Source organism: Drosophila subpulchrella, unplaced genomic scaffold (assembly GCF_014743375.2).
Source record: "Drosophila subpulchrella strain 33 F10 #4 breed RU33 unplaced genomic scaffold, RU_Dsub_v1.1 Primary Assembly Seq57, whole genome shotgun sequence".
In the NCBI taxonomy this organism is placed as follows: domain Eukaryota; kingdom Metazoa; phylum Arthropoda; class Insecta; order Diptera; family Drosophilidae; genus Drosophila; species Drosophila subpulchrella.
Window position 1 is genome coordinate 748,602 of NW_023665694.1, and position 19,402 is coordinate 768,003.

The 19,402-nt window shown below is 37.8% G+C and overlaps 1 protein-coding gene across 9 annotated transcripts in view; it reads left to right on the forward strand.

Annotated features, from left to right (window-relative positions):
* The first annotated feature begins 1,341 nt into the window (after positions 1-1,341).
* LOC119562545 (nipped-B protein) overlaps positions 1,342-19,402 on the forward strand; it is a 265,532-nt gene continuing 247,471 nt past the window's right edge. For 6 of the 9 annotated variants that reach the window (XM_037875745.1, XM_037875741.1, XM_037875740.1 and 3 more), the window contains exons 1-7: positions 1,342-1,421; positions 3,724-3,850; positions 3,911-4,082; positions 4,140-4,258; positions 4,318-4,444; positions 4,507-5,393; positions 6,515-6,679. In XM_037875745.1, the coding sequence (XP_037731673.1) occupies positions 3,784-3,850; positions 3,911-4,082; positions 4,140-4,258; positions 4,318-4,444; positions 4,507-5,393; positions 6,515-6,679 (1,537 nt within the window). In that variant the 5' untranslated portion in view covers positions 1,342-1,421; positions 3,724-3,783. Of the gene's footprint in view, positions 1,422-3,713; positions 3,851-3,910; positions 4,083-4,139; positions 4,259-4,317; positions 4,445-4,506; positions 5,394-6,514; positions 6,680-19,402 lie in introns of those variants that run through there. The other 3 variants (XM_037875743.1, XM_037875746.1, XM_037875742.1) reach the window with 3 other exon arrangements.

Consider the following 19,402-nt stretch of genomic DNA (forward strand, 5'->3'; position numbering starts at 1 on the left):
TAAAAATAAATGGAATGTTCAACGAATGTTTTTATTTATGAAAATTAGTAGTTACCTAGTAACCTAGCATCCTGGTAGTGACTGGCTATGGCTTCTCCAACTGTTCCTTAGTGGGCGCCCTATTTTCCTCCTCCATATTGAAGCCCGCGGGTCTTCCACCTTCGCTTAAGCTGCCAAGTAGCTGGGTCCTGAGTCCTAATGGAGAGGTCGTCGGAAATCGTATTACTGGCGGTTCTGCCAAAAAGATACTTCTATTAGTACAACGTAACCAAATTCTTTTGGCCAGATCTTACTTTCTATAGCCTAGTACTCAGATCGACTTAGAGTTTCACTAGTCGAAAAATCTTATTCTTTGTAGTGTGACCGAAGTTTTCAAAGCTCACCCGCCATGCATGTGGCATGGTCTTACTATCAAGCAGCTGGGCTTGGTGTCGAACGGAAAACAAATCAATTGGAGCAATTTAAAAAAGAAGAGTCTGCTGGTGCATAAAGAAATTAAAATAAATATAAATTAAATTATTAAATTAAATGTTTTTATGTATGTAAATTAGAAGTTAAAGGCTTCCCTCTCGTCCCACGGATGCTCCGCCATCTTTCCCGCGCCATCTGTAGTCCAACTACGAGCTGGCCAATAATGGCCGGTGATAGCTCCTCCAGCTGTCCCTTAGCGGGCGACCTTATTTCCTCCTCCCTATAGAAGCCGGCGCATCTTTTATCTCCGCTCCATCACCAGCTGCCAAGTAACTGGTGAAGGAGGAGTCCTTAATGGAGCTCATCGGAGATCGTGCGATGTCCCATGTTCCTTCCCACTGGGATTCTCTAGTGGATCTCCTCCAGCGCTTCAACTATTCTGCGAATTTGACCCGTTGTGGTACTGCTTCCTGTCGGTCAAGTCCCACAATAATGGGCAACAGCTTGGATTAAGCGTCCTATTTCATCTGCACTGACCTCCTGCAGTCGATTTTGGGGTTTTCCTTCCATTTTTAATTTTTAGTTTCCACATCGCCTTTGCACGAAAATCGCCAAAGATCAAATTCCTTATTCCTTGGGCCGCGGCTAACAACGTTCATCGAAATTCACTCGCTAAAGCTGGTATTTTTCCTGGTATTTCCTTAGCTCACCTGAGTACCGCGCTGAAAAACAGACCCGGCGAAAGGCGTTAGCCGCGTATTTGCCTCTCGCTCACTCCTATGGTTAGCTCCCGGTTTTCGTCGATGTGAGTACTAGGCTTAAGCTTCTAATGCATGAGCAGATCAGTCCCGTGGAACAAGCGCATAAATAAATGGTAGTTGTTGCGTTCTGGAAATAGGTTATAAGGTATCTAATCCATATCAACCTTAAAGTTATCACAATATCCTGCTGATCTTCATGCAATGTATTTACCAAACATTGTTTAGCAGCTGGTAGTTAACAATCTGCAGGTCAGCCATATTTTAAAACTCTCGATTTTTAAATTTAAATAAATCGAAATAACTAGAGTATAGGCCAACTGCTTATTTATATAACATATGAATTGCATTTGAGTATTCAACTTATCTTAAATAGTGAAAGTTTGTAGATTTCAAACTTTTGTAATATAAATTTAATCTGACCTTAAATATTTATTTATTGTGAACAAAATTAAAAAATGTTAGATGTAAAAAAAATATACGGGTGTGCTAGACTTTTGCGTACATTTATATAAATTATACCAGAATTTAGCGATATGCGAATGTTGTGGCACCCTTCATAAGTAATATAAGCAAGAAATTTCGCTAGAAATGTTGAACAAAATATAATTGCCAATGTTTGTAGCTGTCTAAAAAATATATACATTTGAGCTAGTACGTTTTACATATATTGGTCGTTGATTATGTATGATTACTTGCAGAGACTGACTGAAACTATATAGAACGTTAATTTGTATAAACTCTATTGTTTAATTGTATTTCTTGTTTCGTTGGACTACTGCATGATTTACAGAGATTAAATAACTTAAAATTCATACACACGTTTATAAGTACATATGTTTGAAATGGCATGGAGCTCTGAATATATGTACATACGTAGACCCGTGCGATTATGGTATTTTGTACATACGTACATATATGTATGTATGTATGTACATATACAATGCCGGAAAGAGGTCTAAGTTCGACCCTTATTTAGGTTACTAATGATAGTTTTTTAAATATAAAATTTTATTAAGAAAAACTATCTCTTTATATAGCCTTATGAATATTACAAATATACCTTTTATTTCTGGACAAAAGTGTACGTACATACATATGTGAGAGTAACATTTTAGTGAACTAATGCAGAACATATTTTTATTTGAAACACAATGCAGGCGACATTTTCGACCCTATTTCCATTCCTATGCAAACTAGTCTAAAAAGTGTGCTAAACTCGTGTCCAATCAAAATAAAATTGGACATGACTTCGAACTACATTTGAATGTGCTAAGCTCGTACTCCAAAAGCTTAAAAAATATTTTTTAGTTTAATATGGGTTACACAAAAAGTTACAATATTCATTTAGCTAAAGTTCTATAAAAAATAACCATCATAGTTGATAACTGTCAATAGTTTGACGAACACTACATAACATTTTGGTGCGGTTATTTTAAGAACACCGTTAGAATCGAGATATACATACATACATATGTACACTGACGAACTTAAGTGTTGGCACACTTAGCATCTTGAACTTCAAGTGCGCTTTTCTACCTTTATAAATGTGTTAGAAAATTAAAAAAAAATAATTTTGGATAAGGGGAATATTTAACAATCAAATTAATTTTGTTTCAATTAATTATCTCTTAAAACTAAATTTTAAAAATTAAACAACAAAAAAAAACGGATTTAGCTGCACAAAAGTCTTGGCACAATTGTGCTTTTAATAACTATTTCGTTAAAACTTAACCGATTTGGTTGCTTTTCCTTTTGGCTTAGTCCGCTTATATCTTAAGTGGTATAATGCTAAATTAGTATCATAAAATCGATTTAGTACCTTAAATTACATTAGAAATGGTTATATAAATATAAATACCTTTATCTCTGCGAAAAATAATATTTTATTTTCAGGATCAGCGTCAGTTTTATGCAAACATTTGTGAATGGTGCCCTGAATAATAAATAGGATAATGACAAGCACTGATCTAAGTTGGGGATAAGAAGGTCTTTAGCAAGGATATTTACCCAGTAGCCTTCCGAAAGGAAATGTCAAGTGTTAAGTACAAGTTTTTTGCAACTAGAAAAAAACAATTGATTTGTTAGTTGAAGAGGATAAAAAGGACCCAGATGCCAATTGGGTACCGTTATATACTGTTTTTCGATCCATAAATGGTTATATTCTTGACCTTTATAATCAGTTGGAGGGTTGAATACTAGGCCTAGGGTCAAACGATTACTCCTGTTGCTTCATTCGTTTCCATGCTTACAATATACAATTTTAAAAAATGTTCTGATGTTCTGGATAGTTGGCATACTCCATTTCACAAAAAGTAACGTCGTGCGTTTGTATGTGTCGATATATGTATATACACTTGATCTCTACAATATTATGATTTTGGTAATTTTTATAAGGACTCGAGTAGACGTTTTTGTTAGCTTTCCCCAGAATAAAAACTATTTGGTTTTTCATTTGTTTGGCCAGGTAGTAAAAATAGAAATCTTAATTAATATAATATAATAATTCTGATACTTTATATGACGAATATAACATAAAAGTAGTATTTTGCAGTCTTAAACATCACCATAACAAATATAACTAGATTCTATTCGACTGAGGCTGTTACTTAAGATGGGGGACCGTGATATCCCGACCGTACCTGTAACAACTTTAGCTGGTTTAACCAGCACTTCTGATTGTAAGTTATACCCTTTCCATATCAAAAACATTAAACAACTTTTTTCATTTCAAAACCAAGTGCTTAGCGAGTTACCAGTGTCAGATTCGCTTCGGAGTGCATCGTCCTTAAACAAGTCTCTACTCTTCCACGCTTTGGTGGCTAACGAATCGAATAATTTACTTTCTGTCCGTGATGAAAATCTCGTTCGACAATTGGTTACTGCCATTGAAAGAACTAACTCTGACAATATGTGAGTATGGTTAATTTATCTATGCAAATTCTAAAATAATTTCAATACGTTTTTTAGAGAGTTAAAATCACATTACTTAATGAAAGAACAAGAAGCTCACATTGATTCTTGTCCAGAGTTACTTCAGGGAATTTATAATTTTCGACCAGCGGTATTTAACACTTCATTAAAGATAAGTAAGTTGAAAAAAAATTCTTGAGTTACATTTATTGAATTAACTTGAATCAATTTACAGACTCTCCTGACCAACATACTAGCAATTCCTATCTATCACCAGAATGTAATACATCCAAGATGTCAAATTTAAACGAAGGTCTATTGCAGAAGCAATGTCGTCAGACATGCATTAACCAGTTTACCAGGTGGGGATTATTGTAAACTGTTGATATACAAACTAATAACTAAATTCAATTTCCAATTTTAGTAAGACTACAGGAGAAATTTCAGAAGAATTTTTACAATTAAATATGAGGGGAAAGTCAACAGAAAACAATAATATAAAAAACATTAAAAACGCAGATCGAAATCAGAATAAAATTTTGACACCAAATCGTCAAGTTAAAAATTCTAATCCATCAGAAAAAACAGCACAGCAGCCCTTAATACAAGAACAGTATTTAAGTAACCCACAAGAACTCAATTTCAATTCACAATATGATTTTAATCAAGCATCAACAGACGTTCGTCAATGCGTTCAAAGTATTTCTGATATTTTTCCACGAGCCTTAGAGTCGCCAAATTTTAGTTTAGAATCTGTAAATATTCCAAATATTTTGTATTTACAAAGCCAACCTATGACTGAAACTGAAACCACTCAAATACAAAACTCTCCACTAGAATATATTACAAAAAAAGAGCAAAAGGAAGTGCTGGAATTGCCAGGAAGTACAAAGTCACTTATATTTAAAAAAGATAGTCTTGCATATTGTTCTGAGCATCAACAAAACCATATTGCATCAACAACTACATCAACATCTACTTCCTCAAGTGGCAAATCCCAAGTTCGGGTATGTATAAATCGTCTTAATATTAAAGATACTCGCCTTATGCAACAAAGTATTAAAAAGTTTGTACAAAAGTCACCGGCATTGGCTAGAAGTATGGGGTTACTACAAGAATCGTCTCAGCTACAACACGAAAACATGAGTGCGGTTACGGAGGTATCAGTAAAAGAGAGTGGTGCCGTCAGTACAACTAATAAAATCAACATTCCAATTGACACATTTTCTACTATAAAAGCAGATGAAAAACGATTTTCTGCAAAACGAAAACTTGCCATATCAATTGGTGACATTCCCCCGGAACAAATATGTAAGTATAATGATATAAAATAGCACAGGTCGACCAAATCCTGACTTGTTCTTGCCCCAAGACTAAACGCTATAAAATCTGAAAGGATTTTACCTTTGTATTCCTACCCTAAACTTGAAATCGTTTCCTATTTTACGCCCTTTTTACGGCTTAATAACAGCTGAGCCATTCGTAGAATAAATAATACTTTGAACCTTTGAGTCCAACAGTGAACAGTCATACTTTTTGTGGGACCTCTACTTTTTTAGTTAAAAGCAATTAAACTAAGTTAATTTTGGCCACTTTTTATACCCTTGCAGAGGTATTATAATTTTCGCCAGAAGTTTCTAACACAGTGCAGAAGACGTACGAGAGCTTTTCACGACCCTGTAAAGCTCTCGTACAGAGAGACTTATTAAAAGACCGGATTGACTTAAAAAGTCAACAGAAACGGTATTTTCAAATATTTTTCTTTTCCGTGCACAGTGGTACGTTGAGTAACACTGTGACATTTGATTTTCACTTTAGATCTTGAAATTGTAAACATACATAGAACTACCATACACATACATGCGCAAAAGACTTTTTGAATAGTCGTTCGAGAGCAAACGGTCCGCCAATTTTTATATGAATAATTCAATCGGTTGTCAGCGGTTATTTGCGACCTACGCTGTAAAGTAAATATAAGGAAAGCTCTGGAAAACCGGCTACCAAAAATCTAATTTTGATAGGGCATTCTCCTCGCTACTTTGGCATCCGTTGCATTTAAGTAATTTTACAGAGTTCTGCAATGGATATTTCAATTTCGGCTTGTTGAAGCTAGCTTTCCCTTGTTAACGCTAGGCCGGGATACACAACACATGAAAAATCCCATGATAAAAATTAACTTGGTAAAATGCCCTTTAACTAAAGAAGTAGAGGTCACATAAAACAGAGGTCTAAGCAACGAATGGATTAGCTATTATTAAGCAGTAAAAAGAAGCTAAAGTGATGAATAGTTTCTAAGTTTGGGTTCGATATCTACAGGTAAAATCCTTCAGATTTTGAGGCGTTTAGTTTGGGGTTTTTTGTGGACCTTTGTAACATATACTTACACATATACATATATATACCTATAAACTTCTCTTTAATTTATAATATAGTCTCTAAGCCTAAAGTGCGACGGGTTGAAAGAATAACTCCCATATCGAGCACAAAATGTTTGAAAGATGAAATCACTCGGTCGCAAACATATCAACAATTTATGCGTAATATGGATCAAATAATTGAAAATTTAGACGATAGTGAATCTCCCAACTTCGACTCAGGTATGTAAAAACTTTACGTTATTTTTTTCTAGAAAAAGGAAAGAAAATGTATATATATAAAATAATATATATATATATATATATATACACTGGTCGGCATATGTATTTTGACAAAATAAAAGTTAAGTATACTCATAACTTGAACTTACTTCTTGTAAACTATAGGCATCAATGGAAAGGTAATTTCAATGCCGTTTGAATGATACAATACATTTCTTTACCCATTCAGTACTTATTGAAAAGGACGAATTTGTGTAAATCAACTTTTAAATTTTTTTTAAAAACTTTTTTCCTCGTCTTGAAAACTTAAATTTTTTTGATGCAAAAAGTTTCTTCAAACAAAAACAATAGTAACTGCAAAAAGAATTTTTCAAAAATCATTTTTCTTATATTTTTTATGATTTTTTGAAGGTGACAATGTCGAAAAAAATTTGTATGAAAAAGACAAAAATATGGCTCAAATGCCTGTTTTTAAGCATTTTCAAAAATTCATAAAAAATTCATAAAAAATATAAGAAAAATGATTTTTGAAAAATTCTTTTTGCAGTTACTATTGTTTTTGTTTGAAGAAACTTTTTGCATCAAAAAATTTAAGTTTTCAAGACGAGGAAAAAAGTTTTTAAAAAAAATTTAAAAGTTGATTTACACAAATTCGTCCTTTTCAATAAGTACTGAATGGGTAAAGAAATGTATTGTATCATTCAAACGGCATTGAAATTACCTTTCCATTGATGCCTATAGTTTACAAGAAGTAAGTTCAAGTTATGAGTATACTTAACTTTTATTTTGTCAAAATACATATGCCGACCAGTGTATATATAGTATATATATATAGAATAAAACAAGGAAGAACGCTTTAGTCGAGTACATCGATTATCAGATACCCGTTACTCAGCTAAATGGACCAAAGGGAAATGGAGATATGCAAGCAGCAAAGCGAGATTGAAATGCGCCACCTACCGGCGGTATACAGATTTAAGCGTTATGGGCGTCAGAGGCAATTTTTTTTGTTTGGGTCAATCGATAGGTATTGACGAGACTAATACATTTCAGTTAAATATTTTTTTCTAGCATGAAATATGTATGCGCCACAGGTTTGGGCGTTACGGTGGGCGTGGCAAACTTTTTTCGGGTCAATCGATAGGTATTGATGAGAACAATTTATTTCAGTTTAAATTTTTAGTCTAGCATCAAAACTGTAGGAGCCACAGTTTTGGGCGGTTTGTGGGCGGTAAAGTGGAAGTGGCACGCTGCTGAATCAAACTTGCGCTTCGTAAGAAGCTCAGGAATCTGCATGCCAATTCTCAATAGCCTAGCACTAGTTAGTTTTCGAGATCTCGGCGTTCATCCGGACGGACGGACAGACGGGCATGGCTAGATCGACTCGGATAGTGACCCTGATCAAGAATATATATACTTTATGGGGTCGGAAACGCTTCCTTCTGCCTGTTGCATACTTTCCGACGAAACTAGTATACCCTTTTACTCTTCAAGTAACGAGTATAACAAGGAAAAACGCTATAGTCGAGTACCTGACTATCAAATACTCGTTATTAAGCTAAAGGGACCAAAGGGTTATGTGGGCGGTAGACAGATTTAAGCGTTATGGGTGTTAGAGTGGGCGTGGCATTGACGAGACTAATACATACCAGTTAAAATTCTTTTCTATCATGGAAATTGTGGGCGCCACCATTTTGGGCGGTTTGTGGGCGTGGCATATTCGCACAACAAACTTGCGCTGCTTCGAAGTCTACGGAATCTAAATCTGAAATCCCAATTCTCTATCTTTGATAGCTTCCGAGATATCCGCGTTCATATGTACGATTTTTTGAAGTGCCACGCCCACAAACCGCCAAAGCCTGTGGCGCCCACAATTTTTATGCTAGATAAAAAGTTTTAACTGAAATGTATTGGTTTGTCAATACCTATCGATTGATCCAAAAAAAATTTGCCACGCCCACTCTAATGCCCATAACGCTTAAATCTGTTTACCGCCGGTAGGTGGCGCATTTCAATCTCGCTTTACTGCTTGCATATCTCGATTTCCCTTTGATCCCTTTAGCTGAGTAACGGGTATCTGATAGTTGAGGTACGCGACTATAGCGTTCTTCCTTGTTTTTGTTTGCAATGCCGACATGTATTGAGAGTGTGTTTCAGCGAAAATATTTAAGACAAGGCAATTATATGGGCCACACAATTCAAAATGTCGGCAGACATCGGTTTTTTGTATTCTTAGCTATAACGTGGAACCTGTAGTTGATGTAGTTCGCATGGGACTTATACCCAGAAGGATCAAATTATCACGAAAAAGAAGAAATGGTTCGTGTAAAATTTTGGCTGTGTACCCGTGTTATCAATTCCCATACCAACTATTTAAACCTGACCACACATTGACAAAGGAATAGACTCTCCACCTAGAGAAGAAGAGAATCGAAGCCAGAATTAAATTATTGATAATTGAGAACGCCGAAAAGTGAAAAGACTTTGGCTTGGCTGCTGCAAAATTTGGGGCAAGAGAGAATACAAGACTGGCCGATTCGATGTTCAAAATTCAACTGGTTTATTGTGCCCAGCAGCGCAGTTTTGTGAGAGCCTTTGCAGGCCTGCTGAATCCGATCTTAGCATAGATCTAACATGGTCTGGGTCTGTAAGCGGTGAACATAACGCTGTTGGGCTCTCTTAAGCTGTTACTTAGTTGTATCTTAACATAATTTAAACTTCACGATTAGCGTTCTGCGCTTCAACATTCCGGCCACCTTGAAGGACCTGCCTTCAATATATTGGGAGTACAGCCAGCTTCTGAATAGGACGCTTAAATAAGCCTGTTGCGGTCTTAATTTCGGCCCCTCGAATTTTGCCATCGGCCCCTGCCACCACGCTGATAACCCTGCCGGTAATCCAACGCTGGGGTGGAGTGTTGTTCTCGTGCATGATTACCAAGGCTCCGACCTCCAGATTGGGCGCTGTAGTTTGCCACTTGGTTTTCCTTGGTATTCCTTCGACCACGCCTGCCAGAACCGCTGTCTGAGCGTGGATAGCAGTTGCCACCTCTTTTAGTATCTCAAACCTCTGGTCGGTGCGTCTGGCTCTAATCCTTGCGGCAGCGAACGAAGGGCCTGGCCGATTAGCAGGTGCCCTGGAGTGAAAGCCTCCCCCTCGTTGGGATCGGTGCTGGTTGGAGTTAGAGGTCGAGAATTGAGCACGGCCTCGGTGTCCGCCAGATAAGCCCTGACCTCGGCTTCGGTTAGGGACGCGTCTCCGATTTGACGCACGAGAATTTCCTTCGCTGACTTCACGGCCGCCTCCCACAAACTGCCGAAGTGCGGTGCTCGTGGTGGGATGAACCTCCACTCGATGCCCTTCTCCACGACGAACAGTTAAAACTGCGACTGCTGATCCTCGAAGGCGCTTTGAAGACTTCTCAGCTCGTTCCTGGCTCCCACGAAGTTCGTCGCGTTGTCGGAATGTACTCGATGCGGTACGCCACGTCTTGCGATGAAGCTTTTAAAGGCCAAAAGAAAAGAGTCAGTCGACAAATTTGTAACGAGTTCCAGGTGAACAGCCTTGGAAGCAAAACAGACAAATACAGCAATATACATCTTAACGGGGGGCCGTCCTCGGATACGCAACGAGACATTGATCATCAGAACAGGTTTATATCTAAAACAATGGATGCATTTTCGAACCACCCAAGTGCATTCTCTGCGAGCATTTATTAACCAGATTTCTTGCCGAAGAAGACCGATCATCGTTTTTGCATTTGCGTGACAATATCTCAAAAGCAAATTTCGGAGATACAAATCAACAATTTGGTTTTTACAAGGGAGTAATATCGGAAATTTAGCATTTTCTGAAATAGGTGCATGCAAAAGTCTACCTCCCACCCGAATTTGCGAAAATCTTCTACCAGCTTCAGAAAACTTTTGTATGAAGGGCGTCATCATCTGCAAACTTGGTTGTAAAACATGTCCTTTTTTAATTTTCTTGTACTCTTCTACAAAGACATTTTTTTTGATGATTTCCATCAGTTTAAAAAATGATAGTTGTAACTTAGCAGTCAGACTTACAGATCTTTCTCGTGATTTAGCTAGGTTTAAAAATCTGTAATCGTATCCAAGAATTCTAATGAGTTTCGGAATAGATGAGATACGAGTAATAAATTCAAACGGAGTTGATAGCTCGACGGCTTTACACACTTGGGCAGCTCTTCTTAACTCTGAGTTTTTTAATTCGGAAGTTATAGAAAAATGCGAGTTTTCTGGCCATGATGACTCATTTTCATACAGAAATTTCGGACCTTCGAACCAGATGGACTCAGTTAATTCACTTACATTGCAGCCACGGGACGTAATATCTGCTGGATTAAACTGCGAAGGGACATGTCGTCAGGATATATTTTCTGATAGCTCTTGAATTGTGGCTACCCTGTTTGAAACAAAAACTGCAAGTGACGAAGGTTGAGACTTTATCCAATGTAATGTTGTTTCTGAGTCTGCCCAGAAATAAACACTCTCGATTTGTCAAGAACTTGTTTGACGTAGGACCAAAATTGTGTTCGTTTTTAGTGGAGCCACTCTCGATTTCGCTGCTAGCAATCGACAATGAGCCTGACCGTTTTCGATTGCTCGAATGTAAATGCAACATCCGTAAGCTTGGCTGGATGCATCTGAGGGCTGAGCACCCACTGGCAAACTCAGACTCAAACCCACTGGTGACTCGGTGAAGATTAAGTAGATTCTCTTTTATCCTTTCCCAACTCGTATGTAACGACATCGGAATGGATTCATCCCATTCCAGTTGAAGTTGCCAAAGGCTTTGAAGAAGAATTTTAGATGTAAGGCCAATCGGGCACAGCAATCCCAAGGGATCAAAAAGCCGCGCGCTTACTGAAAGAATTGTGCGTTTTGTGGGAGTCAATTTTGTAAAGTTCTCATCTAAATGAAATAGAAATGTGTCTGTGTGTGGCATCCACCGCATACCCAAGGCTTTGGTCGAATCGGTACCATTGAAATTTAGGGATTTTTCAGTGTTGTTCCCCTTTTCTAGTTGTGGATGGTTTGAAAACCATTTAGACAGCTGGAAACCGCCACTATTGAGAATTTCTGACACTTTATTTATCTTATCCCTATTACGAACTCCAAGTTCTTGTAAGCTACGGATGGCTTAAAATGGAGCTGAAGACGTTCCGTAGGTGACTGTATTAAGACGAAATATTTGTAGCTCATCAGATGGATTCTTGCGCCATACTATCAGTTGATAGTTACGATCTTCTTCTGCGAGACTTACTTGCCTCTACATTTTCGATATATCTGCTGTTAAAGCGAATCGATTTAAACGAAATCTAACAAGGGATTATAACAGTTCCCTCTGAATAGTGGGCACCACCATTAAAATGCCTTTTAATGACTGCGCTGAAGTTGTCTTTGCAGACGCATCAAACACGACTCGAAGTTTGGTTGAGGTACTATCAGGCCTCAGAACGCGGTCCTGGTGGAATCTTATTGCATGTTGGAGACATGACCAAGCTCCAAATATTCTTTCATAAAAGCGATGTACATTTCTCGAAGTGAGCTGTCTTTTAGGCTTATACGCTCTAATGATAAAAATCTACGTTTAGCGACATCGAAAGAGGATCCAAGCACGAGCGGATCAGATTTAAAGGGCAAACGGACTAAAAAACGACCACAATTTGAATTGGCTACGTTTTTCACGAAGTGATCCTCGCAGGCAATTTGTTCTGGTGAAAATTTAACAAGTTCTTTATTTTCTGGGACGGTATCTATACCGTATCTATACCGTCCCAGAAAATAAAGAACTTGTTAAATTTTCACCAGAACAAATTGCCTGCGAGGATCACTTCGTGAAAAACGTAGCCAATTCAAATTGTGGTCGTTTTTTAGTCCGTTTGCCCTTTAAATCTGATCCGCTCGTGCTTGGAGCTTGGAGTTAGAAGTCCCAAAGCCTTTCAACAAGTCCTCCTAAAACCATGTCTTTCTTCGACAAGGCGATACAAGAAGTAGCTTATTTTTGTTGTTGCTTACACCGTCCAGAAACAACCCATTCCAATAGTGTTTTTTGTAGCAATGGACCTCCATTGGTGAGTTTGATTTGACCACTGCACAACAAATCAAAGGAGTATGCTCCGAGCAAAATATCAATTCTTTGCGGCTTGTGGAACTCTGGATCCGCTAAGTCTATGCCGGCCGGAATTTTCCACTACCTTGCAGGAAGCATATTATCAGGCTGATTCTAGTAATGGTTCCCAGTACCCAAAATTCCGAAGTGTTTTAAAGAACCTGAGCCGAATGGGTAGAAGCCTGAGAAGTATTTGTACCTTGCCCTTGCTGGTCCTGCCAGCCTTGATGTGGCTCACTCAAGTTTTGGTATCGATGTAGTAGAGTATGATGTGCGTGTGAGCATACCCGACATTTGGATGCTGTGCATTTAAATACTCTATGTCCCTCATTTAGACAATTAATACATAATTGCTTTATTTTGGCAAAGTTAAAACGATCTAAAACTGGCATTCCGCTAAATCCCTGGCAATTTCCTATAAAATGATTAGAACTGCAATATAAACATTTTGGATCACTTGTGTTATTGACCCTGGAGAAAGTATATGAATTCCTAGTAATTTTCTTGCTTCCAGAGGGCGTTTCCGAAAAACGTTTTCCCTTTACCCTCGACACTTCCACGGCTTACACATGTTGATATCGTCGATCTAAAACCTTTACGCAATCAGACCATTTAGGCAGTTCATCATAATTAAGCTGTTCCTCATACTTGGATTTGGTGTACGGATCTACTTTTGAAAGAACTATATGTATAATTACCGCATTGACAATATCTTTTTCGTCCCCTAGGGACATAAGCGAATCGAAAATTGCACTACTGTATCAATTATTAACCTCAAGGCAGACGCAGAAGGTTTTGTTATTGAAGGGATTTCAAACAGCTGCGCTAGAGTTTCAAAGAAAATTAAACACTTGTTGTCATAGACTCTCTTTAAAATCGCTAATGCCTTTTTATAATTTGCATCTGAGACTTGAAGAGCTTTTATTGTTCCCAATGCCTCGTCAGAAAGGCATCAGAGTCAATTAAAGAATATTTAATTTATTACAATATAGCCAATAGTTTTCCTTTTTTTTGTGTATTTATGTAGTTATGTTTCTAGGTGGCTCGAATAAATTTGTTTAAGTGAAGAGCATTTGGCGCAACAAAAGAAATGAGAGACGAGAACGTAATTAAGAGAGGGCACCAACACCCGAAAGAGAAAACACAAGCAGTTGCAGTTCGTTGCACTGGCGCTTAGCGGTCTGCCTAAAATCGACAGTTAAAACAGCTATAACAAAATCGAAACGAAAAGGCAGACACAGCGAGAACTAACTGTTATTTTCCACCGGCACTGACGCTGTTACGCTTGTTAATCTCTTTCGCGAGGGCGACACCAAAACTATGTGAATGTTCACTTGAATTTATTTATTGATTTGTTGTTTTATTAATTATACCCGTTACTCGTAGAATAAAAGGGTATACTAGATTCGTCGGAAAGTATGTAACAGGCAGAAGGAAGCGTTTCCGACCCCATAAAGTATATATATTCTTGATCAGGATCACTAGCGGAGTCGATCTAGCCAGGTCCGTCTGTCTGTCCGTCCGGATGAACGCTGAGATTTCGGAAACTAAGAACTAGGCTATTGAGATTTGGCGTGGAGATTCCTGAGCTTCTTACGCAGCGCAAGTTTGTTTCAGTAGAGTGCCACGCCCACAAACCGCCCAAAACTGTGGCTCCTACAGTTTTTATGCTAGAATAAAAATTTTAACTGAAATGTATTGTTCTTATCCATACCTATCGATTGACCCAAAAAAAAGTTTGCCACGCCCACTTTAATGCCCACAAACCGCCCACAAACTTTAAAAAATCGTAAATATGAACGCGGATATCTCGGAAAATAGCAAAGATAGATAGCTTGAGCGCAGCGCAAGTTTTTTACGCGAATATGCCACGCCCACAATCTGCCCAAGCCTGTGGCGCCCACAATTTTAATGCTAGATACTAGCTGAAATGTATTGGTCTCGTCAATACCTATCGATTGATCAAAAAAAAAACTTTGCCACGCCCACTCTAACGCCCACAACGCTTAAATCTGTCTACCGCCGGTAGGTGGCGCATTTCAATCTCGCTTTGCTGCTTGCATATCTCCATTTTCCTTTGATCCCTTTAACTGAGTAACGGGTATCTGATAGTCGAGGTACTCGACTATAGCGTACTTCCTTGTTTTGTATTGGTTATCTCACAATTTTTTGTGGCGGTTTTTATTTGTGGTTATTGGGAATATATAGGCACGAAAATTGTTTTGCTTCCAATTATTATTATTATTTTGACCAATGCCAATAGTTCTGGGCCAGTAAGCGGTGAACATAACTCTGTTGGGCTTTCTTAAGCTGTTACTTAGTTGTATCATAACATAATTTAAACTTCATGATTAGCGTTCTGCGCTTCAATAGAGTGTTTGTGCTGTGTATAGTGTCGGACACATCCGATTTTCTGCATGCATATCTCCCTCGCACTACCTTTACCAGAGAAACGGGTATCTGATAATCGAGGCCATCGACTGTAGAGTTTTCTCTTGATGTTCTTGTATTTCTTTCTCTGTGAAATTATAAATACAGAAACATGGCATAATGTGAAAGAAAGATCCCCAAACCTGCAATGATCCGAATAGATTGAATTTGTTTGTTATTGATTAATATTTGATTATATCCTTTTAATGAATGGTCTGATTTGAATAATGTGTAACCTGTAGATGAGTATTGATAATGAGAACAAAATCTCTTGCACTTTTACAAAATCTTGAAAAACCTTTGCGCTACACAGATTTTAGAGTTATTGGCGTTTGTGGACGTGGCAGTTTGCTGAAACAAACTTGCGCTGCGCACGAATATCTACAATCTGCATGCTTAATCCCATAGTAATTTTAAGGCGTAATGCCGTTATAGTGGCGACTATAGCCTTCGATGTGGCACAGGAGGAGACAACTAGATCTCCGCGATTTAAGCATTGGGTAAACCCGTATTTACGTCAAAAAGTTGAACGTGGAAGGTTTGCCAGAGATGCAAGGATCGTAAATGGTTTGTTTTAATCGAGTAATTGAATTCCGTCTTATTTAATAGATAATGCAGTCCATGCATTTAAATTGTTAAAAAAATATATATATATGTCCAAAATATATAAGAAACACACTAAAAGACTGTAAACTCCGAAGTAGCAAAAGGAGTACTCTAATAGAATAGAAGAGGAGGTAGTTGGCGAGTCCCCCTTTCGGTAACGTCAACACGACTATTTAAAATTAATAATTCTAAAAGACTAAACTCCAAATAATAAAACATAAAATAAAATATTCATGAGCATAGACTCTTAGACGTGCTTAAAACTTGCAAATGTAAATATATATATATGTAGGGGTATAGTAGATTCGCTGGAAAGTACGTAACAGGTAGATGGAAGCGTTTCCGATCCCATAAAGTATTAATATTCCTGATCAGGATCACTAGCCGAGTCGATCTAGCCATGTCCGAGGCAAGGTGTCGCATAATTTAGTTGACTTCTTTTGCTTGTTTTGAGTCTTCAGTAGTTTCTTCTTCTAAAATTATAATCTACAATAATACGAGGGAAGCTAAATATATTTATGGTATAATAATGAAAATGCGAGTATAAATATCATCAAAAATGGTTTTATTGTTTTTTAAAGTATTCTCCAGAAAAATTTATACATTTGCATGCGCTCAAACCAATTGTCGAAGCACTTTCCACTCCGATTGAGACACTTCCAAAACATTGTTTTCTAACGCTTTAACAGTATCTTCTGGTGACGAAAATCGTTGACCACGCAGTTTTCTCTTTATGCGCGAAAATAAAAAGAAGTCATCGGGTGCCACGGCGATTTGGCCGGCAAAAATGGCGCTGGTTTGAGCTTAGCATTAGGGCATTCACATGTCGCTGCTCCAAGAAAATTGTTCTGCCAAAAGTTTGGTCGTAAGTTGAACTTAACGCAGAGACGCAAAAAAAAAAACGGACCGCCCGAAATTTGTCTCTGCGAGAGCCGAGTGCAGGCAGATTATAAGGCAAAGAAAGAGAGGAAACCTCCGAATATCTGCCTAACTTTGTTGCACGACCGTTTTCGTCGGCAGTCAGTTATGCTTCGCCGACTTCTCGGCGGAAGTCGACGGAAAAACAGTGTTTTGGGCACAAAAGAACAAAAAGCTTTCTGCCTTCTGTGACATGTCACACCGAGCCTACTCCAGAAGGGCTGTGACTTAAATGATCAAACAAATATTAAAAAAAAATTAAAAAATAAAGCTTCGGCGATTTTTTAAGTATTATTCATTTTTATATTTTAGAGTTGAGAATAAAATTAAAAAAAAAACTGGGTGACTATATCATATAGCTGCCATAGTAAGGATCGGATAATTAATGGGAAAATAATTATAGCTTCGTTATGATCAAATATATTCTCTTTTACTCCCTCCGGTATAAAACATTTTATTATATTTCAAAAGGACGAATTCAGTTTAATAAAAATCGGACTACTATATCATAAGCTGCCTAGGAAGGATCGGAAAATAAACGTCAAAATAATACAACGACCGTTATATTTCGTTTTCGGTAAACATATACGGCAATAATTTTAAATGGAACATTATCTTAATATTTCTGTAATTATTTTATTGTTTTCTAAAAATGGAAACGTTCTGTATATACAATCCTCGCATGGGAACGACTTGCAAGGGTATTAAAAACATCAGCTTGGCGAAGTTAGATTTCATTCCTGTTTTTTTTATTTTTACTTAATTAAAAAACAAATTATAAAAGTCCTTTGATTTTATCTTAGGAAGGAATGGGGCAAGGATAGTAAGAAGAGTTTGGTTGAACATAGTAGCTATAAATAAAGAGTCAGCGCCATGAAAGTGGTATCATTGGAAAACCTGTTCTTTTGGCTTTAACTTTTTTCTGCACCACTTTCAGTCAATTGCAGTTTTCGAGAAATGTTGCAAAATTTCCAAATTTTTTTTAACTAATCCAGTATTGGGCTAAAACTAGTATACATTTATTTTCTCTATAATTGGTATACGGTAACAAATTATTTTTGATTAATTTGATTAGTTTATCTGACACCAATATTTAAACCCGTTACTCGTAGAGTAAAAGGGTACACTAGATTCGTCGTATATATTCGAAAGTATATAACAGGTAGAAAGAACCGTACCGATCCCACAAAGTATTAATATTCCTGATCAGGATAACGAGCCAAATCCATCTAGCCATGTTCGTCTGTCCGTATGAGCGCTGAGATCTCGGAAACGATAGAATGTTGAGACTTGGCATACAGCATCTTGGGCTTCCTGTGCACTATAGGCTGGCTGACCACTTTTGGCCGCAGAATGCTGTGATTGGTTTAAATGTAATAAATCAATGTGATCGGAAACTGCTGCCTGTTCTGCACACATGCCCTTAAAATCTTGCAGAAACTCGGACCCGAAATTGATACGTTTATCTTCGTTACTTTTTGAGTGCCTTCTTTTGTAACTTTCATGTCCACAATATCCAGGATAGTTCTGCCCAAAATTGCCTCGAAGCCCATATCCTCATCAGGAACCACGTGAAACTTCACCTTCATGTGCGCATGTTGTCTATTTCAACAGGTATGACAATGTTCCCAAAAGTTAGAACTTGACTCTCGCCTATTCCCGTCAAATACTTTTCTTTTCCGGTAAGAGTCTCGTTGCCTAGCTTGAGAAAAATGTGTGGCATAGATCTGCGCCTGTGTCGACGAGTCCTTTGAATTGAGCGTAGGAAGATTTGATAATTTTTAGTTCAAGGCCTGAAGCCGTAAACTCGCTTTTTGGCTTAGTAGCTGCGTTCTCCACGTGAACGGCATTAGCATTGCTCTCCTGTTTTACCTCAACTTCGATTTTGCACTGTGCAGCACGATGACCTGGCTGTCCGCGCCGATAACAATTATTGCTATTATACCCCTTACTCGTAGAGTATACCCTTTTACTACTACTTTTATACTAGATTCGTCGGAAAGTATGTAACAGGCAGAAGGAAGCGTTTCCCATAAAGTATATATATTCTATTCCATGTCCGTCCGTCTGTCCGTCTGACCGTCTGTCCGTATGAACGCTGAGATCTCGGAAACTATAAAAGCTACAATACTAGGATTAGGCATGCAGATTCCTGCGCAGCGCAAGTTTGTTTCAGCAGAGTGCCACGCCCACTCTAACGCCCACAAACCGCCCAAAACGGTGGCTTCTACAGTTTTGATGCTAGAATAAAAATTTTAACTGAAATTTATTGTTCTAGAATAAAAATTTTAACTGAAATTTATTTATTATCAATACCTATCGATTGACCCAAAAAAAGTTTGCCACGCCCACAAACCGCCCAAGCCTGTGGCGTCCACAACTTTCATGCTAGATACAAAATTTTAACTGAAATTTATTGGTCTCATCAATACCTATCGATTGATGCCAAAAAATATTGCCACGCCCACTCTAACGCCCACAAACCGACCAAGTCTGTGGCGCCCACAACTTTCATGCTAGATACAAAATTTTAACTGAAATGTATTGGTCTCGTCAATACCTATCGATTGGTCAAAAAAAAAAGTTTGCCACGCCCACTCTAACGCGCATAACGCTTAAATCTGTCTACCGCTC